This window comes from Melopsittacus undulatus, chromosome 1, assembly GCF_012275295.1.
Source record: "Melopsittacus undulatus isolate bMelUnd1 chromosome 1, bMelUnd1.mat.Z, whole genome shotgun sequence".
Lineage (NCBI taxonomy): Eukaryota > Metazoa > Chordata > Aves > Psittaciformes > Psittaculidae > Melopsittacus > Melopsittacus undulatus.
Genome location: NC_047527.1, coordinates 89,315,515 through 89,342,162, shown reverse-complemented (window position 1 = coordinate 89,342,162; position 26,648 = coordinate 89,315,515). Strand labels below are relative to the sequence as shown.

The following is a 26,648-nucleotide window of genomic DNA, read 5'->3' as shown; positions in this document are numbered from 1 at the left end:
AATCTAGAGTATCCATTTCAGTTTTAGTTCTTTTAGACAGAGCTTCTGACACAAGGCATCAGTAAAGTCTGCTCAGCCTTTTCCTGCAGCATGTTCCAGTTGAAATCCCCAGGCAGCAGTCATCAGGGCCAGGCCTCTTTTCACTTTGACCTGTTGATGACTGGGATAGCACTTTGTTTAACATAAGACTGAAAAACTTCCTTTTTTCAGTGATTTTATAGTAGGTACTTTCTACTGCCCTCAAGTTCGAGGTTAAGAGGAATTTAAGCTTCGTGAGAACAAATCATTTGTTTGGGGCTTTTTATGATTTGCCTGCACACAGTATTAATGCAGCAGGGACTTGACCCAAGCTTCAACTTTCAAACATCCCAGTATTGCTAGCAAGGCTTAAGGATACAAAAACTGAACCTAATCTTTCCAGTCAACTGTTAGGTGTAGAGAAGCACTCATTAATTCAAGTATGGCTGCTGTAACAGAGCAGGCTTAAGGAGGATGGAGCTATGTATAGACCACAGGTGCCTTCAGACCTTGAGAGCACCACTGCACCTGTCGTGTTAATATCATGTTAACTTAACTGGACCAAAGGAGAGCATAAGATCATAGAATGATTAGGGTTGAAAAGGACCTTAAGATTGCCAAGCGACACTTCCATCCTTAATATTATTAAAAGGGGGTGGTAGCTGCCAGTATGCACATTTTATGAAGCACAGCTAATCTCTATGACAAACAAAAATTTTCTCCTTATCTAGGATCAGATCACTTCTCCCTTACCGTTACAGAACTTGTATTTCTGAATCTGTTGCCCTTCTTTTTTCTCTTTGTATTAGAAATATAAAGGGACTTCTGTGCAAGTTGCCAGTTGTACAAACAAGCTCCAAGAGAAGTTTTTCATCAACCCCTTCTTTGTTGCAAATTTGTTTAGGAATTAGCCAAGGTTTTCTTAGCACTTAGTTGTAAAAAAAAGTCATTGCTGTGCCTTTGCCTTCTCGTATCAGATGTTAGTGCCTATTTCAGACAGATAAGTAACAGATCCATGTCTTCAAGAGCAAGTCCAGTTAACTTCAGGTAACCCTCACCAGTCTCTGAGCTGATGAGACCAATGAGAAGCAGTGTAGTGAGGTGTAGGCTATGATGCACATAGCACTCAAAACTTACTCAACTTTGTCAGGTCAATCCAAATAAAGCCCACAAGTGTTGAGGGGTGTCTTTCTGCATGTGGAAAAGTAGAGATTGCTGTCTTGATCACCACAGTAGATGAAAGGTACCTCTGTGGTTTTCAAAAGGTTTCCTGATGACCTTCTGTGGTAACAATTTCCTTTTTCTCAAGACTGACTGCTGACTTGTGAAAGCAACTGTGACACTGTTTCTGAAGCTCATACTAAGAAATCCTATGGAGGAAGAATGAAGTCAGGGAAATGCTCAAAACAGGTCTACTTAGCAGGAACAGTGCCTATGCTGCTGGCAACAAGCAACAGGCCTAGTGTTTCTGGTCCCACTGCTATTGGCTTATTTGGAAGGATATTTTGACTGCTTCACTCTTCAATCAGTGACTGATGCTGATGGCATTGCTCTGAACTATTTAAAAGGCCTTGGGGAAATTGCTGTGAAACAAGTGGCAACCAATTAGTGTAATTCACATACTGGTGCCTGAGTTAACACTGACAACGAGAATCTGAAGCTGTTTGCAGCAAAGAAGTTCTTGAAGCACATCCAGAAACTATTAACATGCTGCATGCCAGGTGGTGAGAAGGTCACTGGGACACAGATAATGAACAACTGGGAAAAAAAAAATCACATGGGAACTTTTATCTGCTCTAATTTTACCACCAGTCCAGCTTTGTTCTGAGAATTGCTTTGCTGTAGAAGCTAATCAAGCTTTTCAAATGCCTTCAATTACTGAACTAGAGAAGAATAAGCATTTATCATTCATTTAGCCTTGCTTGTTTTGTGTGCACACACACCCAGCCACATAATCTTCCTCCTTTAACAACATCCTCTGAGCAAGCCTCCTTTAAATAGTCAGTTGCACAGGCTGAGCTAATAACATTAGTCAGTTTCTCCTGTGGAAAACACACTAGAAAGAAATGTAGAAAGATAAGGGATTATCTAGAATATTCGAACTGAACAGGAGGTTTTTTGTGCTCCTTGGACTCAGCTGAGAGCCAGGTCAACACGTCAAGAGCATAGATACAGTGTCCAAGAAAAGACCACTGTTTTTGACCATGCTAAAGAACAGTTTTACAGTTCTGCCAAGGCATGAACAAAATTACTCCCTGCTTTATCTCTGTTTGCATTTCTTAGTGTTGTTCACTGATGAGCTCAATAGACAAGCATCAGAGAGAATTGGTGGGCTCCAGTGCTGCTGTTTACATGGGAGTTTAAAATGGCAGACTTGCTTTTCCAAGCCACAGCTTAATTTATACTGACCTCACTAATGGTGCTGATGAAAAGCAAAGCCAGTGTTTCTCATACATTTGAAAGCTGATCTGCTATTCAGAGAAGAGAAAACTGATCTCATGAACCCTATTTCAAAACTGTATGTCCTGGGAAAAGCATATTCATCTACCTTTTATGTGACATCTGAGCTTACCCTTTCTACATCCACCAGTCAGCCCTTAATACAACCTCCTGGCTTCTACACTTGAGAAAAGTTGAACTGAGCAAGGTCAAATGGAAGTCTAATGTCTTGATGAAGCACAGAGATGATGAGAAAATTATCAGTGTGGTGAAAGATATAGCAAGTGAGGGATTAAAAAAGGTTTTTATATGTCCAAGAAGGAGGATAACTATAACAGATAGAAATACTAAACTGTCCTTGACACTACCCCATTAAAAGAGGGAAAATAAAACTTCAAGACAGCTGCATATCCTATCATAAGGTGGATTAGCACCCTTTCAGTTTGTGTACTGCATCCAAATACTTCAGCTAGAGTGCTCCAGATCCAGAACTCCCTATATTTTTTCAAGTGCATACAATTAGTTTATAACCATCTCTCCTGACTGCCTTCACCAAAAAGCAGGCAGGCATGGAACAGTTGTTGCCAATGCATTTGGAAACATCACTAGAGCCAAGAAATTAAATGTTCATGACCTTTGTGAGGGGTCCAAGAATGTCAGTGCAGACAGTCTGCCTACTTTTCACTGAATAGCTGAGCTTGGCCAATTTTTCAGAACTAGATGTGCCATACAGGCCTGCAAAGAAAGAGGGAAAGAAGAGGGTTCAGTCCATGGAAAGAGATGGCACTTGTTAGTTATACATAACAGACAAGCTTATATCAACTCATAATTGGCTTAAAATGTCTTAGCAGAGGTACTACTGTTAGCAGAGCCATTTTTTTCCTCACCAGATGGTCTACACATTCCTGACTTTAAGGAGCTGCAGGTTAGCAGCTAGGAAAAGCCAGCCCACTCTCTATATACTAATGGGACCTGTGCCTCTAGTGGAAAGTCTTTTGGGAGCCAGACAACTGCTCTGGATTATGCTTACCAAGAGGGTGGTTCAAGCTTTATTTTAAATATCAGATAGCTAGCTGTAACAGTACACAAAGCACATTTGTAGGGAAACCAATATCAAGAGATGAAGGTACAAGCCTTCATTCACATGAAGAGCACCTCAGTGTAAAAAGCAGAACTTTCCTGACTTCATGTTTTTTGGTTAATAGACCATATAAAGAGTTTCTGTCTGACCTAGTATTACTGGAAAAGTTCTCACTAGCAGTGTTTCTAATTCATAAGCCTCTCATTTCTTCAACTTGGGGCAGAGGGATCCTGTGTTGCATTATTTTTCCATGTTATTTTGATTTACTGGACATTCTTTTTCAAATTCGGTTCTTATTTCTCTCCATCTAGAGCGTGCATGAAGTTTTAGGAAAATTCTAGCTTGCTTGTTAACTTGTTTTTTCTCCCTTCTTTCTCCACAGAATCTTATGGCAAGAGCCCTGTACGATAATGTCCCTGAATGTGCAGAAGAGTTGGCCTTCCGCAAGGGAGACATTTTGACGGTGATAGAACAGAACACTGAAGGTCTTGAAGGATGGTGGCTCTGCTCCTTACATGGCCGGCAAGGCATCGTTCCAGGCAACCGTGTGAAACTCCTGATAGGTCCAGTGGTACAGGACAGTCCTCCTGGTCAGGATATGTCCAATTCAGGACATATGATGCATCAATCCTTTAATCAGCAAAAGATCTACCAAGTGCCAAGCTCGCATGCCTCAGCACGGGACCCTGTCTATCAAGTGCCACCTTCTCATCAGGGGATTTACCAAATACCCACTGGTCATGGTCTAGCAGGACAAGATATTTACCAGGTGCCACCCTCCATGCAGAGATGTATTGACGGTCCAGCTTTGACTAACAAGGTGTGTGCATTTGCTTTTGTGTTATAGCTCCAAAGCAGCTCACTTGTGCTGACCACCAGTCAAAGTGGTTAATGTCTAGTGGTAGCCTGTGGACTTAAAGATACAGGAAGGATAAACATGTTAAGTTACAGCAGTAACTTTACTGCTGTGGGAGGAAGACAAAGGTCCATTTGCTCACTTAATTCACAACTGAGATGCATAGTAGAACATTTTGGAGCTCTTCTACCACAGCTGCTAAAGGTGAAGAGAAGCGTGTGGTCTTGTGTCATTGGGCTCCCTAGGGAGGCTGAAGCACATATGGCCTATGGCACTCTTGCATTATGTGCTCAAAAGAGAGCTGCTGCAGTAAGATTAACTCACCCACGGATTAATGAACAATTACATCATCTGCCCAAGTAATTTTTTTTTGGTTTTTTTTTTAATTAAAAGTGATGTACTGCCTTTCTGGAAAAGTCCCTGTGGGTCTGAACTACAAAGAGAAAACAGTGATTGATGAGACAAAGGCCATGCTTGTAGGATGAGGGAGCAAGAGGATGGTGATAATGAGGGATGTTTTAATACCACACCTAAAGCTTATAAAGGTGTGCTTGATGTTTATCTACAGCTGCATTTCTTGACTGAAGGTGAAAACTGCAACAACTCCATCATGCAGCCATTATTGAGGCAGCTGAGAGCTCCCAGGGCTGTAGTGAGAAGCACTGCATTACACGGGTCCTCCCATATTGCTGCTGTCCCTCTCAGGCTCTCTCCACCTCCTGTCACTCCCTCATTTTAACTTCACAGGGTTCCTCCCAGGTACCCTGGTGACTGAAAAGAGTTAAGGAAGGTACCTGAGCTTCTCCTGGGCTTCCATACCCCTTATTGGCAAGTCAAAAAGAAGCTCCTACACTCCCTCCATTCTCAGCTCAACAGTTCCAGCTATTAGCGTCCTCCTTACCTTCAGAGCTACAAGCACAGTATTTATATCAAAGTTACATGAGCAGATGATGTCTCTGTCAAGAAGTTCCTGACTGTTTTAAACTGACTTCTACTAATTTAGATTTACAAGACAGTCTTTTTTTTTCCCCCTGCCTCACCCTCAACTCAGCCTTTTGACATCTTCTTATGCTTTTATTTCACTGATATAATTTCATTTTTCTTGATAAGAATAAATGGATTTTTTCCTTCTGAGCAAGAGAAAAAGATCTGTGAAATCATTCCAAGTCAAGAGGTTTGTTTGCTCAGCTTTAGTTCTACGGTTATGTTTGTAGGGTGTGCAGGAAGATACAATGAGAAAGCTGTACTTGTTGCACAGGTAGAGATAGGAACTTTGTTGGAGCAATTATGTGTGTTTTCTTGAGAAATCTCACATGTTTTCTTTCCTTTTCTCCTTTCCCTATATACTAGATGTAATCTTTTTCAGGAGCAGTACAGTTTACCTACCCACAGTAGAATTGAGATAACCTCCAAGGTAGTGAGTGAACACCTGGTAAACCACGTATTGATGGAACAGCACAGAAGAGATCACATTTTAGTGTATGTCTTGTATGAAACGTTACAGCACTTTGCAGAGATGCCTCAGCTAGCTAGCTTGGGCTGCAGGAGATGTACCATACTACAGAGCTGCACTGAAGTTTTTTAGGAAGCCCAAGATATTACCTTAGAATAAGTGCTATGTACTTTAACTTTAGGACGTGACCTGCCTACATGATCATTAGCAGATTTCACTTAGCATAATGCAAACGTGTGTGTGTATTGTGCACAGAAAGAATTCTCTCACTACATGCAAAGTCTCTTCTCCCTCCTTCCACCCTCTCCAGCTCCTCTGACACTAGCAGGACATTCTGCATAAAGCTGGTTGCTACGGGGACTGCATTAAAATCCAGTACACAGAGTAACTGAAATCTTTTGTTCTAATTTAAGTGCAAACATCTTGCTGAGATACAAAAATGAGAGTCACTAAAGCACCTGTGTTCTCTAAGGTTTTGCCTAGATTTTTTTCAGCAAGCTTGAATATGCATTTTTCTGAATTCAAGTCACCTCCTTTAGAAAGTTAAAACCATTTACTTGGCTGACTTGTAACTTGTTTCGTTTGATTCCTAGCAACCTATGAAAGGTCAGCTTATGCAGCGTAAAAACAAATGGCTACAATGCCAACTGTAGACAAAACTAAACACACACATTTATAAAGCATTTTACTCTCAAAAAATAGCTACCAACCTGCTTAGCATTAGCCAATTCTTGTAATTTAGGATAGGCTCACTTTAATCCTGACTTTAAATTTATTGAGCTGAAAAGCCTCAGGTCTCAGTATGCACTGTGTTTTAGTAGCAGGCTTGCTAGATGGCAAACCTCATAGCAGTGTCCTGCCTTGATCAGACAGATATGTGTCAAGTCCTTTGGAATTACTCAGTTCTACACTAAAAGGAGCCCACTGGGATTGAAACCATGGTAGACGAGACAACTGTAGGGTTATTAGTATGGGTGGAGTCTGAGGTAAAACATACTCCATTCTTTATCATCCTAACTTTGCAAAACTGATTTTTTACTGCTACAGCTGCAACAATCTGCTAAGGCCCTTGTTAAAGAAAAGCCTAATTAAGAGGAAGCACTTCAGCACTTGTATCCTTTGAGTAAGCAGTCTGTCCCCCCGATCCTCCTCCTCTTGGGATAAGTAAAAACAAATCTTGGTATTAAGGAAAGATGGACATCTTGAAGATTTGTTGTTGAGGATCTTTGCTTTGACTTCCAAAATGATGAATTGCTTTTCTCAAATTTGTGGCACCTGCCCCAATGGCTTCAGTGAGCCACTCTGCCTTCTTATATCAGCAGAAAGAGATGGTTAGCAAGCTGTGCATTTTGGCAATTTTAGGGATGTTGAAGAATTTTGCTATGAGGTCTCCCTGTATGTAAGTCTTCTCCCTTCCCATAGCATTAGCTAGAGAAGACCATGTACTCTAGACACCATTGTAAGCAGGGCCAGCAGCAGCTTCTATCCATTTCTGCCCACATTTGCCCATTTCCTTTGTGCAAATGTGTGGTTTGGCTGCCATACAAGGTTTACAGGCAGAGCTTAGGAACTGCTGTCAGGCAGGAATTGTATAGCCTCAAGCAACAGTAAATCAACAGCAGGCATGTCATAAAGCTGTGCTGAGGTAACACATCTCACTAGCCAGAAAGGCAGAGCAAGTCAAAAAGGAGTCCTGAGGCAGGTAATTATAATGATGAATTGATTCTGGCCAAGCTGGTTGTTGACAAGAGAGCTGTATCGGCTCCTTCTATCAAATAAAAATACTGCCTTCTAAAACTTACCCTACAAATGACAGAGATAATGAGGGATGGTTTAAAATTAGCCTTGGTTAGCCCCAAGCTTTTATAGCTGCACTGCAAGTTTCATCACAGAACAGTTACACCTGCAAGTGTGAAGAGTGTTTGAGGATCATAAAGATACAAAAGCTGTATCTGAGTCTATTGTCCTGCTTTCTGTGCTCTGCCTTCAAACTTACCTACTTCTGCTGCAGCCAGCAAAGCAAAGGAACCTTCAGACAAATCTGGGATTCAGGAAACCTGGGTTTTATCCTTGCCTCAAGCTTCTGCATGGTCTTGGGGTGCTGTTTTTGCACCTCAACAATCTCTCCTGCAAAGTATGTGGGGTAATTATGGGGGAACTCATTCCATACAACTGCTTTGAGAACATCTTTTGGGAAAGATGCTGACAAAGCACAAAGTCTCTTTTGTGCCTGTGATTAATCATTAGTTCACACATGAGCCTCAAACTAGCGAAAGCTACATGTGAAAAAAGGTACCCCTGCAACTTAAACATCCTTTTCCTGGTTCAGTATTTCCCCTAACTTTTCTGTTGTACAGTCCCTACTGTCTTGCACATAGCATTGGCCAAAAAATTTAAGGGAAACATTTCCTCATTGGAAGACAGTTTCAACAAATTCTGTAAGCTTTCTGTAGGAACCAGTAGCTTTCAGAACATTTGATCAAGGGAAATCAGCACAAAACAGAGTGAGAGACTGATGCTCCACAGCTGTTTGACCAGCAAAGAGGCTGTACCGCTCAAGTTACCAGCTCTGAACTACAGCTACCACAAGGCATGGACTAACTCAGGCAAATAGAAATTAATGCCAACTTGGAACACATCAGCTTTTTTGTTTGTTGATCTGTTTGAATTAGGACTCTACAGCTCAGGAAACACTCAGATTTAGCCACCTTTTAAAAGTGGATAAAGCAGAACAGGGAAGGAACTCATTCACACATGAACATCCCTGGCCTATTTTCATGCCCTTGACAGGTGAAGGATTTCACACCCCACCATACTGCATTTCACACTCCACCTTTTTCAAGAGTTCACTGCCTTCAGGAGGAGGTTTGGGTAAACCATGGCTAAGGAAACAGACCTTGTTCCCACATCTTTATTTCTGTCAGAGTCATGTTAACTGGGTCCATGAGAAAGTGGAAGCACCACCCCACAGGCAGCACCACCCTGACAGTTCTGGCACAGACTTCAGTAGCAGAAGCCAGTTAACCACGTTATGACGTTTTTCCTTCCAATTAAACAAGGGCTGGTTTAGCTGGGAGGAAACAAATGGCTGCATATAACGTTCCAGAAATAAGCCTGCCTTTATGTTATAATCTTTCTTCTTGCCTATTTTCACATTCATGACCTAAAAAGAGACACACATTAGGCATAGTAAACAGTTGTGTGGCAGATATATTTTGTCATCAGAAAGATTGGGAGCGTATCTTGTATTTTGTAGTTTGTTGGCAAAAATGTATTTACATTCCAAGGTGGAAGAATGTCCTTGCCTACCCTCAAGTCTGAAATACCACAGCTGCCTGTGATATTGTTTACTTAAATGGCCCAAACAGTCATATTATAATCCCTCTTTTCTTCTGCTTTCACATTACAAATTCCACTTTGGGGATTTGGATCCCTTGTAACAAAATATTGCTTCAGTGTTAAAAGTGCTGAGCACACAGCAAATTTGCCAAGTGCAGCAGGAATGCTAACACATACCTCAACACTCAGGGCTCAGTTTCACAAAGTGTGCTCCAAAGGATGACATTCTCTCAAGTTAAATGCAAACTGAAGGATAAAACCAGCACACAGAGTTTTTCTTAGACTCAAGAGTTTCACTTGTAACTCTCCATGTGATATTAACAGGAGAAAAGTCATTTTACTGCTAAAAAGGCCATGCAGTTAGTCTATCCTCAGTGGTCTCCATGAAAACCACTGAGTGAAGTAACTCTTATCCACAAGTCAGAGTAAGCAGTTAGTCATTGATGTGATTTGTAGAGAAGTATTTTAAGAGCAAGACTGCATTTTATTAGGCTGAGCAAACATATGAGCTCAACATTACTCCCTGTTTCTCTCCAAGCACAGGGCTCTCTTTAATTAGTTCTATTTGTAGACCAGAGGCATGCATTTTTCCCTGGAGTATCAGAAAGAAAGGGCAGTGCTGCAATCCCATCCAACAACTGAGGTCCCCAGGGACACAAATCTGTCTGCAAAGGCACAAGTGCAGGATCAAACCTTAGCTCAAAAACAAAAAAGAGTAAGAAGAAAAATGCAAGGTTAATGGACTCTTCCTTGATGGTTAGAAACTGAACTAGGCCTTTGGTTACATCTGAAAGCATACTAACAAAACACTAAGCTTGTCTAATCTCTGTTTCCCTGTAAATACTAACACCTAAACATGGCAGCGGAGCATTTGGGAAAAATGTGAGTGGAGAACTGATTATTCAGCAAGTGGTCCTGCACTTGGGTCAGAGCAATCCCAACCCCAAATACAGGCTGAGCAGAGAACAGATTGAGAGCAGACTGAGGAGAAGGATGTGGGTGTGCTGGTTGATGAGAAGCTCTGCACAAGCTGTCAGTGTGCTCTTGCAGCCCAGCAACCAATCATGGACTCATAGAATCATATGCTGGGCTGCAACAAAAGAAGAGTGGCCAGCAGGTTGAGGGAGGTGACTGCACCTTTACTCTGCTCGCATGAGACCCTACGAGTGGGATCTCACCAGAGGTGGACCAGTACTGTGTCCAGCTCTGGGGACCCCAGCACAAGAAGGATGTAGACCTGTTGGAGCGAGTCCAGAGGAGGGACACCAAGATGATCAGAGGACTGGAGCACCTCTCCTCTGAAGACAGGCTGAGAGTTGAGGTTATTCAGCCTGGAGAAGAGAAGGCTCTGAAGACTCTAATAGCAGCCTTTCAGTACCTAAAGGGGGCCAACATGAAACCTGGAGAGGGACTTTTTACCAGGGCATGTAGTGATATAGAATCATAGAATCAACCCAGTTGGAAAAGACCTTTAAGATCATTAAGTCCAGCCCTTACCCCAGGACTGCCAAGGCCACCACTAACCCATGTCAGTGAGAGCCTCATCTACACGGTGTGTGAATACCTCCGAATATGGGGTAATGCCTTTAAACTGAAAGAGGGTAGATTTAGATTAGATATTAGGAAGAAGTGCTTCACTATGAGGGTGGTGAGGCACTGGAACAGGTTGCCCAGAGAAGCTGTGGCTGCCCCATCCCTGGCAGTGTTCAAGGCCAGGCTGGACGGGGCTTGGAACAACCTGGTCTAGTGGAAGGTGTCCCTGCTCATGGCACGGGGGTTGGAACCAGGTGATCTTTAAGGTCCCTTCCAACCCAAACCATTCTGTGCTTCTGTGAATTTCATCATAAGGAGGAAGTGTGGTTTCTAGAGATAGTAAATAGATGAAGGTGGGTTACTGACAGTAAGAAAACAGTTTTTTTACAGTGTTTGGTAAAATACAGGTTTTGCAGGTGTTCAGTGATTTTGTAGATGTTTTGTTTTGGAAGAAGATTAATTATCAGAACATCACATTCCACATGCCTGGCATGAAACATTTCAATTTTGCTTTCTTAAACAGCAGTGGTAATGCTGCTTTTTTCATTCACTATTTCAATCATCTAAATAAAGCTTTCTTCCAAAACAGATTGTTAGAATGGAATCAAAGTAGTTAGGTTCTTAGGAGATAGAAACTTTCCATAAGACAGTCCATCCCTAATCCTTAAAGAACACTACCACATTCCTCTTGGGTTTTATCACTTTTTTTATATGCGCAATGAGTCCTGACTGAGGTCTGGTATAATTATTATATAGATGCAGAGGACAATTAAGGATGGAGTTTATATCTGTTTAAAAGATGTCTATAACTTCCATAAACTTGCCAAAGCAAGCTGTGTTGATCTAAATTCCAGTTACTAGGAACACTCTTGTGGAATTGAAACTTTCTTGCAGTGCTGCATCTCAACCATATTCTTGCCCACTGGGAAATGCCAGTTCACCAAACCTGAAACTTTTGGCAGGGAAGGATCTGTTCCGAGAAATGTCTTAAAGGAAGAAAGCAAATATTTGAAGGGAAACAAGAAGTCATGGAAATACCCTACTTCAGCAATTCCCAAATTAAGCTTCCCCTTTCCCAACCTCCTACTTTCCATCTAGAAATTCAATATAGGAGGGAAGAAATAACAGAACTAAGATGAAGCTCCTCAAAAGAATTAGTTGTTTGGACTGAACCAAACTGGTTTATTGTTTATGAGCCTTTAGGATTTCATGTCATTCACAGCAGTAAGACCACTCTGCCCTACTCGTCCCAGCATCTCATCATCTCATTCTTTTTCTTCATTTCCTGTCCTCCTCCAAACCTGTCCTAAATTTAGGCTTCTGCCTTTACAATAAGGCAGTCATAGTATTGCCAGCAAAGAAAACAAGTGCATGTTTGCCAAATGGTTCTTCATGTGACAACCTTTTTAAATGGGAAGGCTAGGCAGACAGGGATAGTTAAAGCAGGTTGCTGCTTTAAGTATTTGTCACAGGCAAGATACCAAAATGTTGAAGTGCTGAGCTTTGCCACATAGTTCTCATTAAATCAAAACTCCAGCCAAAATTTAACCACATGTTTCCAGAGAATGCTTTAGCAGATAAACATATTTCTCCACTAGAACTTATCACACAATAATTTGGGGTTTTTCTTTCTCTAAGATGCATCCACAGACATTTATTTCACAGTGCATGCCTGTTCTGTCACCAGTACTGTAACACATCAGTGCTTTGGCCCTGTTGGCCAATGCATGCAGAAATGGTGATGTCACTGTCTGACTAAAACTAAGTAATTGTCATGGCACTGGCACTGGTAGAATTTTCATCAAGAGTACTGGACAAGTATAATTTTTCACACTTCTCTTAAAAATCCTGATAATTTAATCACAGTGGGTATGCTTCACTCCTCTCAAAAAATGGGACATCCTCAGATGTGTTGGTTTGGCACTTTTTAATTACATTTTGTAAGCAAGAACAACTGTATGAGAGGCTAGGAAATACCCCTTCCCAGTCAGCCTTGCAATTCAAGGCCAGCCAGCACCAAGCCTGTTCCACTGAGGCAAGCAGAAATGTTGCTCATAACACAACTGGCAGAAAGCCCTCAAGCTGATGTGAGAGAGCAGGATCAGGTCATGAAAACATCATAAAAGAAAGGGAAAAACCAAAACAAACAGTAAAATTTTGTCAATGACAAGACTGTTAAGCTTTTATGTGTCCTTTACTGCTCATTCAGTAAGTTCTGTGAAGTATCTGCATTTAGTTTGTGATTGTGAACACCAACAAGCAGAAATTCAAAATTATAATGTAAAGCTACAGCTGATGCAAGTCAGCGCCATTCCAATACACTTAATACAGCCCTGTAATTTTATGCTTGTAAGGGTTTAGGTCATTTACGTAACTACATAGATTAAAACAAGGTGCTTAGAAAGACAACAAAACTGGCCTTTAGATTTAGGAAAAATAAAAACCTGAAAAATAGTATAATGGACCTGCTTTTGTGTCTGGTTAGTGGAAAAGGTCACACCAGAAGTTAAAAAGTCAGGATTAGTCTGGTTGCAAAGCAGGTGGCTATACCCTTGTCACCAGCAATTGAGGGTTGGAATCAAAGGCAGCTCATGATTTCACCTTTTTTGTTTTAAATCCGTTTCATGACATCTGCTCTGCATTGCCAAGGCTCACAGCCCAAAACTTGCATAAATCTGGTTGAAATAATGCAACCTCAAAAGAAGTAACACCCATTTTAATTACTTGTTGTTATTTGCACCACAGTACCACTGGGATGTTTTTTAAGACTGGGCATATACTGGTGAGGCACTTCATAGCCACATTTAAAAGTTTCTATTTAAATCCCTGAGCCTGCAAAGTTAAGCATTTTTAACACACCATGAATTGGTGACATCTGGACATGCTTTAAACGTCAGAGCACATACAGTCACAGCAGAAAAGCAGATATTCATAGGTACAGGTCTTGGACAACAAATGGACATAAAACGTAGGAGAAAATAAGCAAGTCTTTTGAAGATGGAAGCAGTATCATGAAATAAATCAGCCCTGTATCAGGCCAGTTTTTGTCACATATACTTATCTTCACACATCTGAGTTTTACTTCTCAGAAAATCCACTGAGGAGCACCCAATCAAAGTCAAATGGCAGTGTCACTGTGTGCATTGATACCACATTTCTTTTCTCTACATACTAGAGCTGATAACTTACTCAGCACAGGAAAAAAATACATCTCTGTTGATTTCCTCTTGCCTTGCAGAAACAGTTGGGTTCATAGTATTAGAAACAACTCATAGCTGCAGCTACAAGGTTAGTGCATTAGAAGAAATGCCTCTACGGGCTTCCTCCCCTCTCTTTCAACTTGTGAGCCTTGATCAAAAGCTCCAGTGGCTCAGTTTTGGCAGAAAATACTAGAACATTTTATACTGGCCCCATGTTCATACATTATTTAAAGTGTTATGATTTCATAATCCTAAAACTGATAGCAGCTTACAAAACCAAACATTTATAAAAATGAGTATCCTTAGCACAAGTGAGAATTAAACCCCAACCTTTACTCACTGACAGCTAGGAAATGCATCGTATGTCATTGTATATAGCAAGTAAATCAAGGCTACTGCTTCATAAAAACATTTTTGCTCATTTTTTTACAATAGACAATACCAAGTGATACAAAACGTATTACTGCCAGGAAATTCATTATCAGTCACTGGAAATCTTGATGCATCTTGCAGAAGACAGGAGAGGAAACACTAAGTGCTAACTGTAAAAAAGGATAGGGTTTTAGCCAGTGGGCCAGGATCAAATACCATGATTAGCTTAGAGGCTGTTCTTTAACACAACTTTCTTGCAGTTCATCTTAGCCACAGAACCTTGCCCCCCCAAAAAAGGCATCTGAGGAGACACATTTCCTAAGTGTGTGCACCAACTAAGAGATGGTTTAGCGCCTGATCCAGCATCATTCAGTGGCTGCTGCTACTTTCTTCCAAAGGACTAGGAGTTCAAAAGAGTAGGGATTAGGGGATTTTCCCCTCATTCTCTCTTTTTTATATTTTTTCCATATTCACTCTGGCTATTTTATTTTCCTTACAAGCCTAGGAGTTTGCTCACTTTTTGTCCTTGTTAAACAATGTAAACTATGGTGTTGTACATATGCCATAAGCATGAGAACCGTATTGTTGCTGCCTTAGGAGTGTTCTGTGTTGCAGCCTAATGTCCATTTTAATTCTAGAAGTAGAACAGGCTTTTTTTCCATATGATTGAGGAAGAGGAATTTAATGACCCACAGGACTGGATATTTTGCAAAGTACATGCATATTCAGCACTTTTTCTTGGTTAGGAACATGCCATTGGCATGGAAAAGACCCAGGTAATTGCTTTTGGAAGAGCATCATCTTTAACATGAACAGAACAAATTTTATACTCAACTGTCTTTGTTTTGCAGTACTGAAGATTGAAGTACCCTCATTACACATTTCACCAGAGCCAAACCTGGTGCCTGTTAGCTACTCTGCACGGATTAAGTGGTTAACAATGTTTTGAGAATGTTGGGCTAGATAGTTTGTGGGAAGACCATCTGTTTCCCTCAGTGCGTAAACACGGAAAATTGCTGGTTTGAAATGCAGGATTATTTAAGCTCAGATGACCACAGGCATGCTTAAAAGAGAAGAGGTAAAAGGAAAAAGACTCCTCATGAGTTCTGCGTTTCAGTGACATTTGTTAGGAAATAAATTCCTAAGTACCAGATGGGGCTGCTATCCCTGTTCCAGAAGTGGGATAAGGGGAACTTTTTTTTTGTAGCCACCTATTTTCTGAAGTCCATCTTCAAAACTAAACTGCCATCAAACATTCAAACCCATAACAAAAATGGCTCAATGATGCTGTCAGAGGGCTCAGTATCCAATTCAGAAGCAGCAAGCTCATTTAATATATTTATGATTGAATATCCAAAATCAAAAGTTACTTCTGAAAATACCAGGCTTGGTAACTCTTTTACTTCATCTACCCAGCTACCTTTCTCTTCCTCATACAGAAGAGCAGTGTGACCACATGTCCTGGCTTCCTGTCTTGGGGACATGAGAGTCAGAACATGCTTCACGTTTTCACTTTGCCAGTAGCATGGGTACTCTTTTAATTGCTGCTACAAAACCTTCACTCAAGGTATGTTTTGGTGATGAGCTGCTTCTGTTCTGAACTGACTAGGAATGAGCAGTCCAGAGGCATGTTTAACTTAATGAAAAGTGCTGGAAGGGAAGAGGGGTCAAGATAAGCAAAGGAAACTTTCTTGTACTCAGTGCAGGCCAGATTAGCATTTTTAGAGGATTTTATTATGAAATTGCTTAGCACATGTTGTTACTGGGTAATAATCCTCCACACAGGAAAATGTACTTGAGTCACTGGAAGAAAAAAGCTTTCTTTCATGTTATCAACAAACCTTGGGTGTTGCTGAGTTTCTTAAAAGTTGTATTTTCTGTCTTTCATATAGCTTTTTCAGAAGCCTAAAAAGGAGCAAGCATAAAAGCCTCTGATGCAGTCTTATTTGGAAAATAAACGTCACCTTAAGCAGAGTGCACTGCTAAGTGCAGCCCTGCAGACTGGTCAGGTGTTCTGTCCATAGTCACCCATGTAGGCAGGCTGTACTCATGGTGAATATCCAGATCAGGCACTTTGCATTTTAATCTCTCACTTCCTTTGACAACAGCCGGAAACACCGAAATAAAGGAGTGACCCTGCTTGACCACTACTTTGGATTTGCAACTCAGGAAAGAGTGAAAGATATAAGATAAAAAAAGTCCTGCAGTGGTGACTGAAACCAGCTTCTTTGATCTGGCCAGTCTAGCTTTAGTGTGGTTATTTAGGATTGTATCACAGCACAGTAAATAAAACCAGCAACCTTATAGCACTGTAATCCTTTCATACAGCATCTGGTATGTCAGCCTTTTTTGAAAAGTGGGAAAGGTCTCTAAGGATGAGCTACAGAAATAGCTGCAGCTGCATGATGCTGCTCTATGCAGAATGAGGGAAGATCCTTCTGTAAATACTGGGCATGAGCAGAGCTTCTCTTCTATGTATATTCCAGGTTCCATGGTGTAAGGATATCATCTGCTTTGCCACCAGGGCTTCTTTCTACAAAAGCAAAATATCATGTTTACTTATAACAACAAGAGCAAGCGGTTTTACTTGTGCATGCATAGAGACATGCTTTAGTGGTAGACTTGGCAGTGTTCAGTTTATGGTTGGACTTAATGATCTGAAAGTTTTTTTCCAACTTTCTGTGATTCTATGGGTTGTTGCCTGGGGTGCTCACATCAGCTCCCTTTTTTTTATTAGGGGCCTGCGGCTTCTTTTGAGTTTGCTCATGGAAATGACTTCTTTGAGCAAGGAAAGAGGTGGTGTCTTGTATCTTGTATGAATTTAGGTATGAGATGGGTAGGACAGTTATTGCTGAGCTTTGTGTAAACGCACTTCTCTAACGTGCTGTGCAAACCTTTGAGAACTGAGTTGCCATAAGGCTTCTGCAGGTGTTGTACATTGCTTCCATGGGCAGGACTGTAAGAAGCATCCCACATCTGAGGCCTGGACGAGATCCAGTCAAATTTTAGTCTTGCTCTGGGTTTACGATAGAGTTCTGCTTCTGGGGCAGACCACAACAGAACACGGGTTTATAACAATTTCAGTCTGAGGGATCTGTCTGTTTGGAGCCTGACACAGCACAACTCCTGCCTTCCCCAGCTAGGTAATGATTGGCAGGCAAAGCAGAGCCAAACTGCAACAGTCACTGGTCCCCTCTGCTTCCAGGGCTGGTGTGGGACCTCTGGCTGCCTGCCATGAACAGTCTGTTTGTTTTTTCCCTTGGGATGGTCAAGCAGTTTCCCAGCATATTAGCAAGTAGCCTAAAGCCAGTGTTCACAATAGAGGAACAGTTAGCAGAGAGGGGCTACCCATAGAACAGCCCTTTGTATTTCCTGTGCATGGCTGGTTATCCCGGAGGATCATTTTTAAACACCCGGTGACTTGTTATTGAAGCAACACCATGGTTGTAGTTTTGGAGCCCCTTGCAGGAACCTGTTTGTAAACATTGCTTAAAACCAAATCCTTCTGTCCTGACTTGAAGGGGGGTTTGCAAAAAATATACAGCAAACTATGCTGGTCTGATCACTAGCCTTCACTGGCAGAAATGCATGAGGAAGCAATGTTGATATAAGTTACAAGTTTCTCAGACAAACAGAATAATCTCAGAATAATGTGATAGTGGCCTGAGAAGGCCACTAGAGTGGTCTGGAGTGATTCATTATTGGGCAGCTTCCAGTAATTTAAGAACTTTCTCTCAAGTTCTGTCTGTAGATAACTTTTACATTGCAGAAGATGGCTCTGTGGGAGAGGAATGGCCTGTCATAAATTCAGTACATCTTTAAATTATTTTTAAAAATGTGATACATATGTAAACCCTATTAATCCCACATCCAATGCTGCCAGAGTTCTCTCATGGGCAGCAAACTGACCCAGTGCTCCGGAGGCCATACTATTTCCAGTTCCTGTCTTCTGATGCTAATTCAAGGAAAAACAGCAACAAAACCCACTGTCTTCCTGCGCCTACCATTCATGGATGCTCCTTCCTCTCGTAAAGCACACGCAGTCAATACAGTGGCTGGCATTACCAGGCACGCTGCCTTGGGCTTCTCACATTGAATCAGTGTATGTACTGTATACTGGAATGGCAGTCATCTTGGGGAAGGGTGTCTGTGGAAATTGAGTGTTTGTTTCACAGTACAGGGACAGAGATTACACAGCAATATTTGGGCAGCAAGTAAAAAGAAGAGGAAAAGCCTGTGCTGTTAACATGGCAGAGAGGAGGCAGCAAGTTAGCATAAAGGACTTTCACTGCAGACCTCAATCAAGCAAAACTCAGTGTAAAATCTGACCAGGATGCCAAGATTCCTTACAGCAAAAACTGTTACACGATCTTTACTGAGCATTTGGGCACAAATTCTGTTGTACATTTTGCATACATTTCTAAAGACAGGTAGCTCTGGTACAGAATACTCCTCAGCTGAATACAAAGACACATCATGTACAGGCCTATATAATTTGCCATTTTATGCTTTCAGGTTATAGTATTCATGTTTTTTCTTAGAGCTAAGTAGCACCAGCAGAGGTTAAGATGTCAGCATTTCCACTATAAACACAGCTCTTTCTCGGGGTTAGGTAACATTTCTTTTATACCACACTGTACTAAAATTCTGCCATGCAGATGCTGTCCAGTACATAAGGTATTTATTTTTCACCAAATTTTATTTGAAGTTATTATGGTAGTTAATGGTTTAGAAAATTACAAAAAAAAAATTATAAATTCTAGCCTTTTTTTTCTTCCAGAAGCTCTTCTTGCATTATATATTTCAAGAATGGCTTAGCCACCAATATAGACAAACCAAACAGAGACAGCAAAATTGAATGTCCTGCTTTGAAAGGTTTAAGCATAGCCTTTCTATGTAAAGAATTTCCAAGCCACAGCTCACACTCACTTATTCAGGATGTCAGGCTATTTTCCTATGGAGCACAGGGACATAGATGTCCTGCCCGAGTAGGTGAGAAATACCTCCACAAGCAAAGGAGTAGACTCCCAGAGCCTGAACATAGTATTTTACACCTCTGTCAGTAAGTGGGGACACTCAACACCTCAACAGGATCAGCATATACATAGCCCTTATCTCAGTGAATGGGTGATGCAACTGTCACTTCATGTAGTCTGTGCTAATGGGCAGTTAGTGGGAAGAAGGGACCAAGCTCTCTTAGACCTGCTGGAGAATCTGCACATGACAAATAGAAGACACTGTAGCACTAGCGAGCAGCTGTGTCAGAACTGGTCTGGAAGGAGAAGATGGTGCATTTATAGCTTCTAACAATCATTTTGTAGCATTCAACTGTCAGAAGTATATGTAGGCTTGTGTCACTAACATTGCCACATAAAACATAAATAGTACTGGATTGTTTATACCCTGTGTAGTTACAGAGAGAACATGGCAAGATCCTCAAAGACTTATGTTTCCTCTTTTTCTTTTATCTCACAGGTAATAACTCCAGTCAGGTCAGGACAAGGTTATGTTTATGAATTCCCTTCCAAATACCAGAAGGATACCTACGATATCCCCCCGGTTCGCCCTCTCCAAGGGGTAGGTACCAATAAAACTGCCAACAGCACTGACAGGGCACAAAAGGTGATGAACGTTCACCAGAAGTTTATGAGTAAAGCAAGTTCTCTCATTTCAGAGATAAAATATGTTTTAATTAAATACTGTGGCTTATTCACAGAGCGCAGAAGTATTTCAAAGTTGTATTTGATGTTGACTAAGATTTGGCAGCACACCAAACATGAAAATCCCATTTGTTCTCTGTGTTTTGATCAAAGAGTGTATCTAAACAGAATAAACTTGCTGCCTAGGGACACTTTTTCCCCCCTTACTTTGTTGTTAGTTGACAGTAATTCACTCAGTAAGGGTAAAATCATCGCCTAAATGAACAGCTGCTATGCAGGGAGGTTTTTTTTCACCACATATCTACTGCACCGTGTCACTGAACTTGAAATACATCTTTGTTCAGGGGAACGCCCTTAGCATTCAGTCCTCAAGATTACTCCTCTTGGAAACAATGCTGAAACCCTTTAGTACTTAAAACAAACTGACACCAAATGCTGGGAAATCTGGGTTAAGAGACTTTCGGACAGTGGCCTTAGACTTCATGCAGAACCCACTGTTGTGTAGGACATGCCACCAAGTGGGACACTTGAAACCTCTGACAGCTGCACTCTCTGCTAGCAGCAGCTCACACTGCACCCATTAAAGCAGATGGGTGATGCTGATAGAGACAGTCTTAGCTTCAGAGAGTTTGGTGTGTAAAAGTACAAGCATATTCCTCAACCCCTCTAAATCTCTGTCAGTTAGAGTGTGATCAGTTCTGGTCACATGAGTATAGTGCTTCCCTGTTCACCCCAACAGTTATCTGTAATAGACTGGCCTTGACATAACTCTCAGGATGGAAGTCAGCTGTGAAGACTTCACCTCTCCAACCTGATGTCCACACAATTGCCCAGAGGGGACCTAGCTAAGTGCATTTCTTCCCAGCTGTCTGAAATACTAGGCAAATCCAAGCAGCTTTCCCATATGAAACAAAGTTGAAGGCTGTTTAAGAGAAAACACAGAAACCAAGAAAACTTATTTGAGATTAGAGCTTTCATGAAGTGACTTCTTTCTGTAACAAATTTATTCTTTCTTTAGATATATGACATTCCCCCCACATCAGTTAAGGCGCCTGCACTTCCAGTTCCCGTGGGAGAAGCAAAAGCTTTAGGAGTCTATGACATACCACCTGCCAAAATGGTAAGTATTATACTGTTTCCACAAGATTCTGTACTTTCATGTCTGATCGAAGACATATTTAAAGAAGAGTTTCCTGAGGGAAAAGGAGATTCAAAGATTTCCTTAGGTTTTTAAACTGTTAAAACTGGTAAAGTGAAGCACTGCATCAACATTATTAGTGTTACAGAGTGTGAACTGATAATTAGACCTACATTATCTTTGTGGCAGCATGCTGCCTTTCTCAATTTTGCTGCTTATGAGAATTTGCAGCAAGGTAAATATTAAAACATGAGATACTAAAATGGGTGCTCAAACTCAGGATAAGTAACTGAATTTTATGAAAGACAATATCAGGTCTTCCATCCCACCATTTTATAGGCCATATGGAAGATGTAAAATACTTTTCTAGCCAAAGGTTTCATGGTTTGCATTCTGTGAATCAGGTCTATGCAACTCATCCATCTGCATGCCGAGATGATACAGGCCTGAGGGAAAATGTGCAGGATTTTTCATCTGCAGTGGGCCACAGTGCAAGACCAGAAGGAGTATATGATATTCCTCCTCCCATCACCAAAGCAACTGGAAAAGAACTTAATAAATTTCCTCCTGAGAGCCTTTTATTGTCGGATGGAGTGCCACAGAAACATGGTGTTTATGACATCCCTGTGAACCATCAAAACCATTTTCTTGGACAGCAGATTGCACCTCAAAAAGATGTTTATGATACCCCAAGGGGAGTTGCATTCCCAGGACAACAGACAGGACTCAACGAAAGTCTCATCCCAGAAGGAAGAGAAGGTGTATATGATGTGCCACCACCAGTCCTCCAAGACACTAAAGGCTTACATGATGTGACTGATGGGATAAATAGGTTGTCTTTCTCCAGCACAGGAAGCACAAGGAGTAACATGTCGACATCTTCAACAACATCAAAAGACTCTTCTTTCTCAGCGTCGACTGCACAGGATAAAAGATTAATCCTTGATCCAGACACTGCTATAGAGAGGCTTTATCGTCTACAGCAGATGGTGGAGACAGCTGTCAATAACCTTATGGCTTTCGTTACAGCAGACTGGCGATCTTATGGATATATGGAGAAACACATCAATGAAATTCACACTGCTGTGGATAAGGTAGAGCAGTCACTGTTGGAATACCTCCAGTTTGCAAAAGGATCAGCAGCCAATGCTTCGTGCCTGCCCGAGTTCAGCCTCCTTAACAAAATGAGGAGGGAGGTGCAAAGGCTGGAGGACTCTCACCAGATCCTTACCCAAACCAGTCACGACTTGAACAGCTACAACTGGTCTTTGAATGTTCTAGCTGTCAATAGAATGCAGAACAAGTGTGATGACTTGGATCGGTTTGTAATGGTGGCGAGGACAGTCCCAGACGATGCCAAGCAACTGACCACTACCATCAGCGTCAACGCAGAGATGCTCTTCAAACAGGCACTGAGCAGCTCACGTTTCAAAAACGTACCAGAGAGTATCACAAACATTCCTGACTATGTTTATGATAATCCTCATATGCAGCATCATGGAGAAAAAGCACAGAACCACTGCACTTCCCTTCCGCCACTCCTGAATAAAGGTCAGAATCCTTGCAATACTACCAGTGAGAGCTCAGAAAAGAGCTGGATGGATGACTACGATTATGTTCACCTGCAGGTAGGTAAACCCAATGTCATGTTCTGCACAGGGCCAGCTCAGAGTTATCTGTGCTTTCCTGTGTTTGCAGGAAAGTAGCAATCAGATTGTCATGCTAATGAATATTGAAAAGTAGTTTCAGCAGGGCAAACACTTCCTCTCAGATAAGACTGTTGTATACACGATAGTGATAGCCTTTTGCTCTGCCACACAATCCTTTTCTTTGAACTCTTAGTGGTGCACAACCAGTGAAAAAGCCAATACAAAGAAGACTGTTATTTGACCTATGAGTTCTCATTTAGCTCAGGAGTGGCTTTGATTTAACAATGTTTTGTGTTACGCAAAACAGGGGAAAGAAGAGTTTGAAAGGCAACAGAAGGAGCTGCTGGAAAAGGAAAATATCATGAAGCAGAGCAAGATGGACCTTGAGCACCATCAGGTATGTTTCTTGGGTGCAGTAACAACTTTAAAATGCAGTGTTCCTTGCACATAAGGAGTAATGGTCAAGTAAAGCAGGAGAGGCCCTTCCCTTAGCAGTGAGTATCATGGCTGTGAGGTGTGCATGAGTGCCAGCACATGCAGTTGGAAAGTCCCAGGTGCTAGATTGTGAAGATGGCAGGTATTAGGTCTTGGCTAAACAGCAGCTCCTGGTTAGTTTCTTTCGAAGTGGGATTTGTGCCTGTCAGGCTCTACCATTAATGGATCATCAACACAAAGGACAAGGACACGCACTGCCATGCTCCAAATGGGAGATGGTGAGCATCAAGATTTTAGCCCCTTCCTGGCCCTGTGCATCTGTATCAACAATTCCTTATGCCAGAGAAATCTTAAGTATTAACCCCAGAGTAGCCATTCTGAAGATCAGCATCTCTGCCCCCGTCATTTCCTTTTTGCCACTTCGTAATTGAGTAGAAGCACAGACACAGGTCTCTGTTTAAAACATTTCTTGTGGCAGGAATAAGCCTTCCCCTTTAAAACAACTTCCAATCATCTCAATTTAAGAGACTAATTATTTTTTATACAATGCACCATTGTGGTGGGCCCAGTGCATACTTATAATAAAAGGCATTTTGTGTCTTAAAAGTTTACCACAGAGGATAAACAGACTTCTGCAATGTCTCACAGTGGGTCAGTCACAAAGCCAGCTGGATAACATGGCTTTCTTGACCTGCAATCCAGTGCCTTAATCACTGCACCACACTGAATACATGTGCTGAATATGCCTGCACATCTGTTTAGTGAACATCAATAGCATCAACTTAAATACTGTACTTAACATAATTTTAAATGCCAAAAAGTAGGTCATGTGAGATTGGGAGCTATCACATTGCCCTCTTATTAATTCTTCAACACATTTTTGCCATGTCGCATGGCAGAAAATTGTACAAGCAATGCAGAGGTGAGAGTTAAATGTTTGTCATCTCAAAATCCCACAGAGATGGCAGCTTTTTAAAGATTGTGTAGGAGTTGTTGCCACTTGGATCCATCTCTCTCACTTGTGATTTCAGAACATTCCAAGTGAGCAGCAGCCTGTAAATTCATGAGGTTTTGTGCTTTGGGGTTTTTTATGCAAATAAAATATTTTAGATGTTTTTTCTCATCTGAACTCTGTGTGTTTGGATTTACAGTAACCAAAGTGCTTGATTACCCCTCACTCTCCAAAATAAAAGATCTTAGAAAACATAATACTACTTTATCACAGGTCAGTCTAGGATACCCAGGAGTACCCGGAGGCATAAGGTGAAACTGTAATACATAACATCTTATGTGAATATTCTCTGAAGAGAGCTTTTTAATTTGCCTTTCAGATCAATCAGTTTCAGCGTCTGGAGCAAGAGATCACAAAGCCAGTAGAGAATGACATCTCAAAATGGAAGCCACCTCAAGCTCTCCAAACTGCAAACAGTGCTGCCACCTCCCGTGACAGCCAGCTGCTTTTGTTCTATTCTGACCAATGTGAGACTCACTTCAACTCCCTCCTAAATGCCATTGATGCCTTTTTCAGTTGCGTCAATGCTTCTCAGCCCCCCCGGATCTTCGTGGCTCACAGCAAGTTTGTCATTTTGAGTGCTCACAAACTTGTGTTCATTGGGGACATGCTCACAAGGCAAGTGGCGACTCAGGACATACGCAACAAAGTGATGAACTCCAGCAACCAGCTGTGTGAACTGCTGAGGAGTGTGGTTCTGGCTACCAAGACAGCTGCCTTGCATTACCCCAACACAGCAGCCCTGCAGAAGATGGTGGACCAAGTGACAGAGCTGTCTCGTTACGCACAGTTGTTCAAACTCTCGCTGGTCCAAATGGCATCCTTATGAAACCCAGTAGAGCCCAGCCTACAGAAGAGCAAACTGGAGCTATTTTTGTGTAAATGTTATCATTTATTTTTTTAGATTTTTTTAATGGAATATTTTAAATACAATCTTACATGTTAGAGAATCTAATGAAATCAGGGATCTGGGAGTATATCTGGTTCTGTATTATGTTTCTAATACACATTTAGATTTGTATACACTGCTTATATGTATATGTTGCTGTGTTCCCTAAAACATCAGTTAAGCACCTTAAAGATTATGCGTCGGGTAAGCAGCATGCATCTTTTGTATATACTGCCTGTTTCCTCAGTATATTTGTTAACTGGATGCTGCACTCCTCTTGTTTCATTCCATCTTGATTTTGGCACATGTGAAACCTACTTGTACCAATCCACGAAGCAAGTGTAATGGTTCTCATAGAACTCTGTTCCCTTCTTAGAAGTTACTTTCTATAGGCTAATTCCATGAAATTTAACTCTCCTCTTGCTGTCACTTTGTTATATACAGCATTCAATCATTCTGACTGGCATATATGCACAACTGCAACAAGCAACACTCCAAGCAAGGCATACATCATTTTGAAGAAAAGCTTTTTTAGGCCATGTAAGAAACAGAAACTTCTAAGGAGGAAGGCAGAATCATATATATTTAGTATCTTACAACATTAAAATTTCACTGTTTCTAATAACTACAACATGGGATTTCAGAAAGTGGATGGATTCCCAGCAAGGTAAATTCATATATGTTTACCTTGTATGTCCTTGCATTGGCAATTAAATTTAACAGGCTCAAAAGCCTTACTGTTCATGAACTCAAGAGTTATCCTAAAAGCATCCCAGAATCCATTGGACTCATCTCATCTTTGAGGCTGCAGATGAGCAATGTCTCAAAATACTAGTCCCTTCCAGAGGGATTAACATACAAATCGTAATTCCTATGGAAAGAAAACAGCTTGATTTGAAGTAACAGATAAGCAACTCTATAGCATATACACAGTGTAATGAAGAAATAGCACTTATTTTTGTAGGACACATTCTTGGGAATTAGTTGCATCTGTTGGAATTCAGACTTACATTCAGCTATTGGGTGCTTTTTTCACCCCAAATTCTGTTGCATAGGTGCTGATCCTCCTGCACTACACTGTTGCTAAAAATGACCTCTGTTTTAATGGGGCCATTCCATCAGTAAGTACACACAATCCCACACAGTAATTTTCAATTTAAACCCTTAAAAATTGTTAGCAGATTGATAGACTGCTTTAGAAATGTCATGTATGCTGGCTGCTGCAAAACACACGTAGGCTTATTTGTCTCAGTTGCCTTTTGTGAACCCCCTAAGAATAAATCAGAATGCTGTTTACCCATGGCCCTCAGAATAGAAACAAAGCTTCAAAGTGAGCAATAGCTCAGGTAAATTCCAGGTGATTCTGGCATTTTTAAAGCACAAACACTACTCTCCTTGAATAATTCAAGGTAGTCCCACATTGATGCATTCTGAGCATTCACATCAGCAGATGGATCACTGGTGGCACCTCAAGAACAGGCATTTTGGCCTAACTTCTCACCTAGTTTGTATCCGAACACGTGCCTTACTGAAACAGGATTTGTTGCCTTACATAACAAAACCATTTCAGCAGC

The 26,648-nt window shown here is 41.3% G+C and overlaps 1 protein-coding gene across 1 annotated transcript in view; it reads left to right on the top strand.

Moving 5' to 3' along the window:
* Positions 1-25,390, top strand: part of NEDD9 (neural precursor cell expressed, developmentally down-regulated 9) — a 36,989-nt gene extending 11,599 nt beyond the window's left edge. Inside the window, exons 2-7 of the mRNA XM_034067293.1 lie at positions 3,921-4,358; positions 19,767-19,868; positions 20,970-21,071; positions 21,494-22,717; positions 23,046-23,135; positions 24,505-25,390. Of these exons, the coding sequence (XP_033923184.1) occupies positions 3,921-4,358; positions 19,767-19,868; positions 20,970-21,071; positions 21,494-22,717; positions 23,046-23,135; positions 24,505-25,014 (2,466 nt within the window). The 3' untranslated portion in view covers positions 25,015-25,390. The remainder of the gene's footprint in view (positions 1-3,920; positions 4,359-19,766; positions 19,869-20,969; positions 21,072-21,493; positions 22,718-23,045; positions 23,136-24,504) is intronic.
* Positions 25,391-26,648: the final 1,258 nt, after the last annotated feature.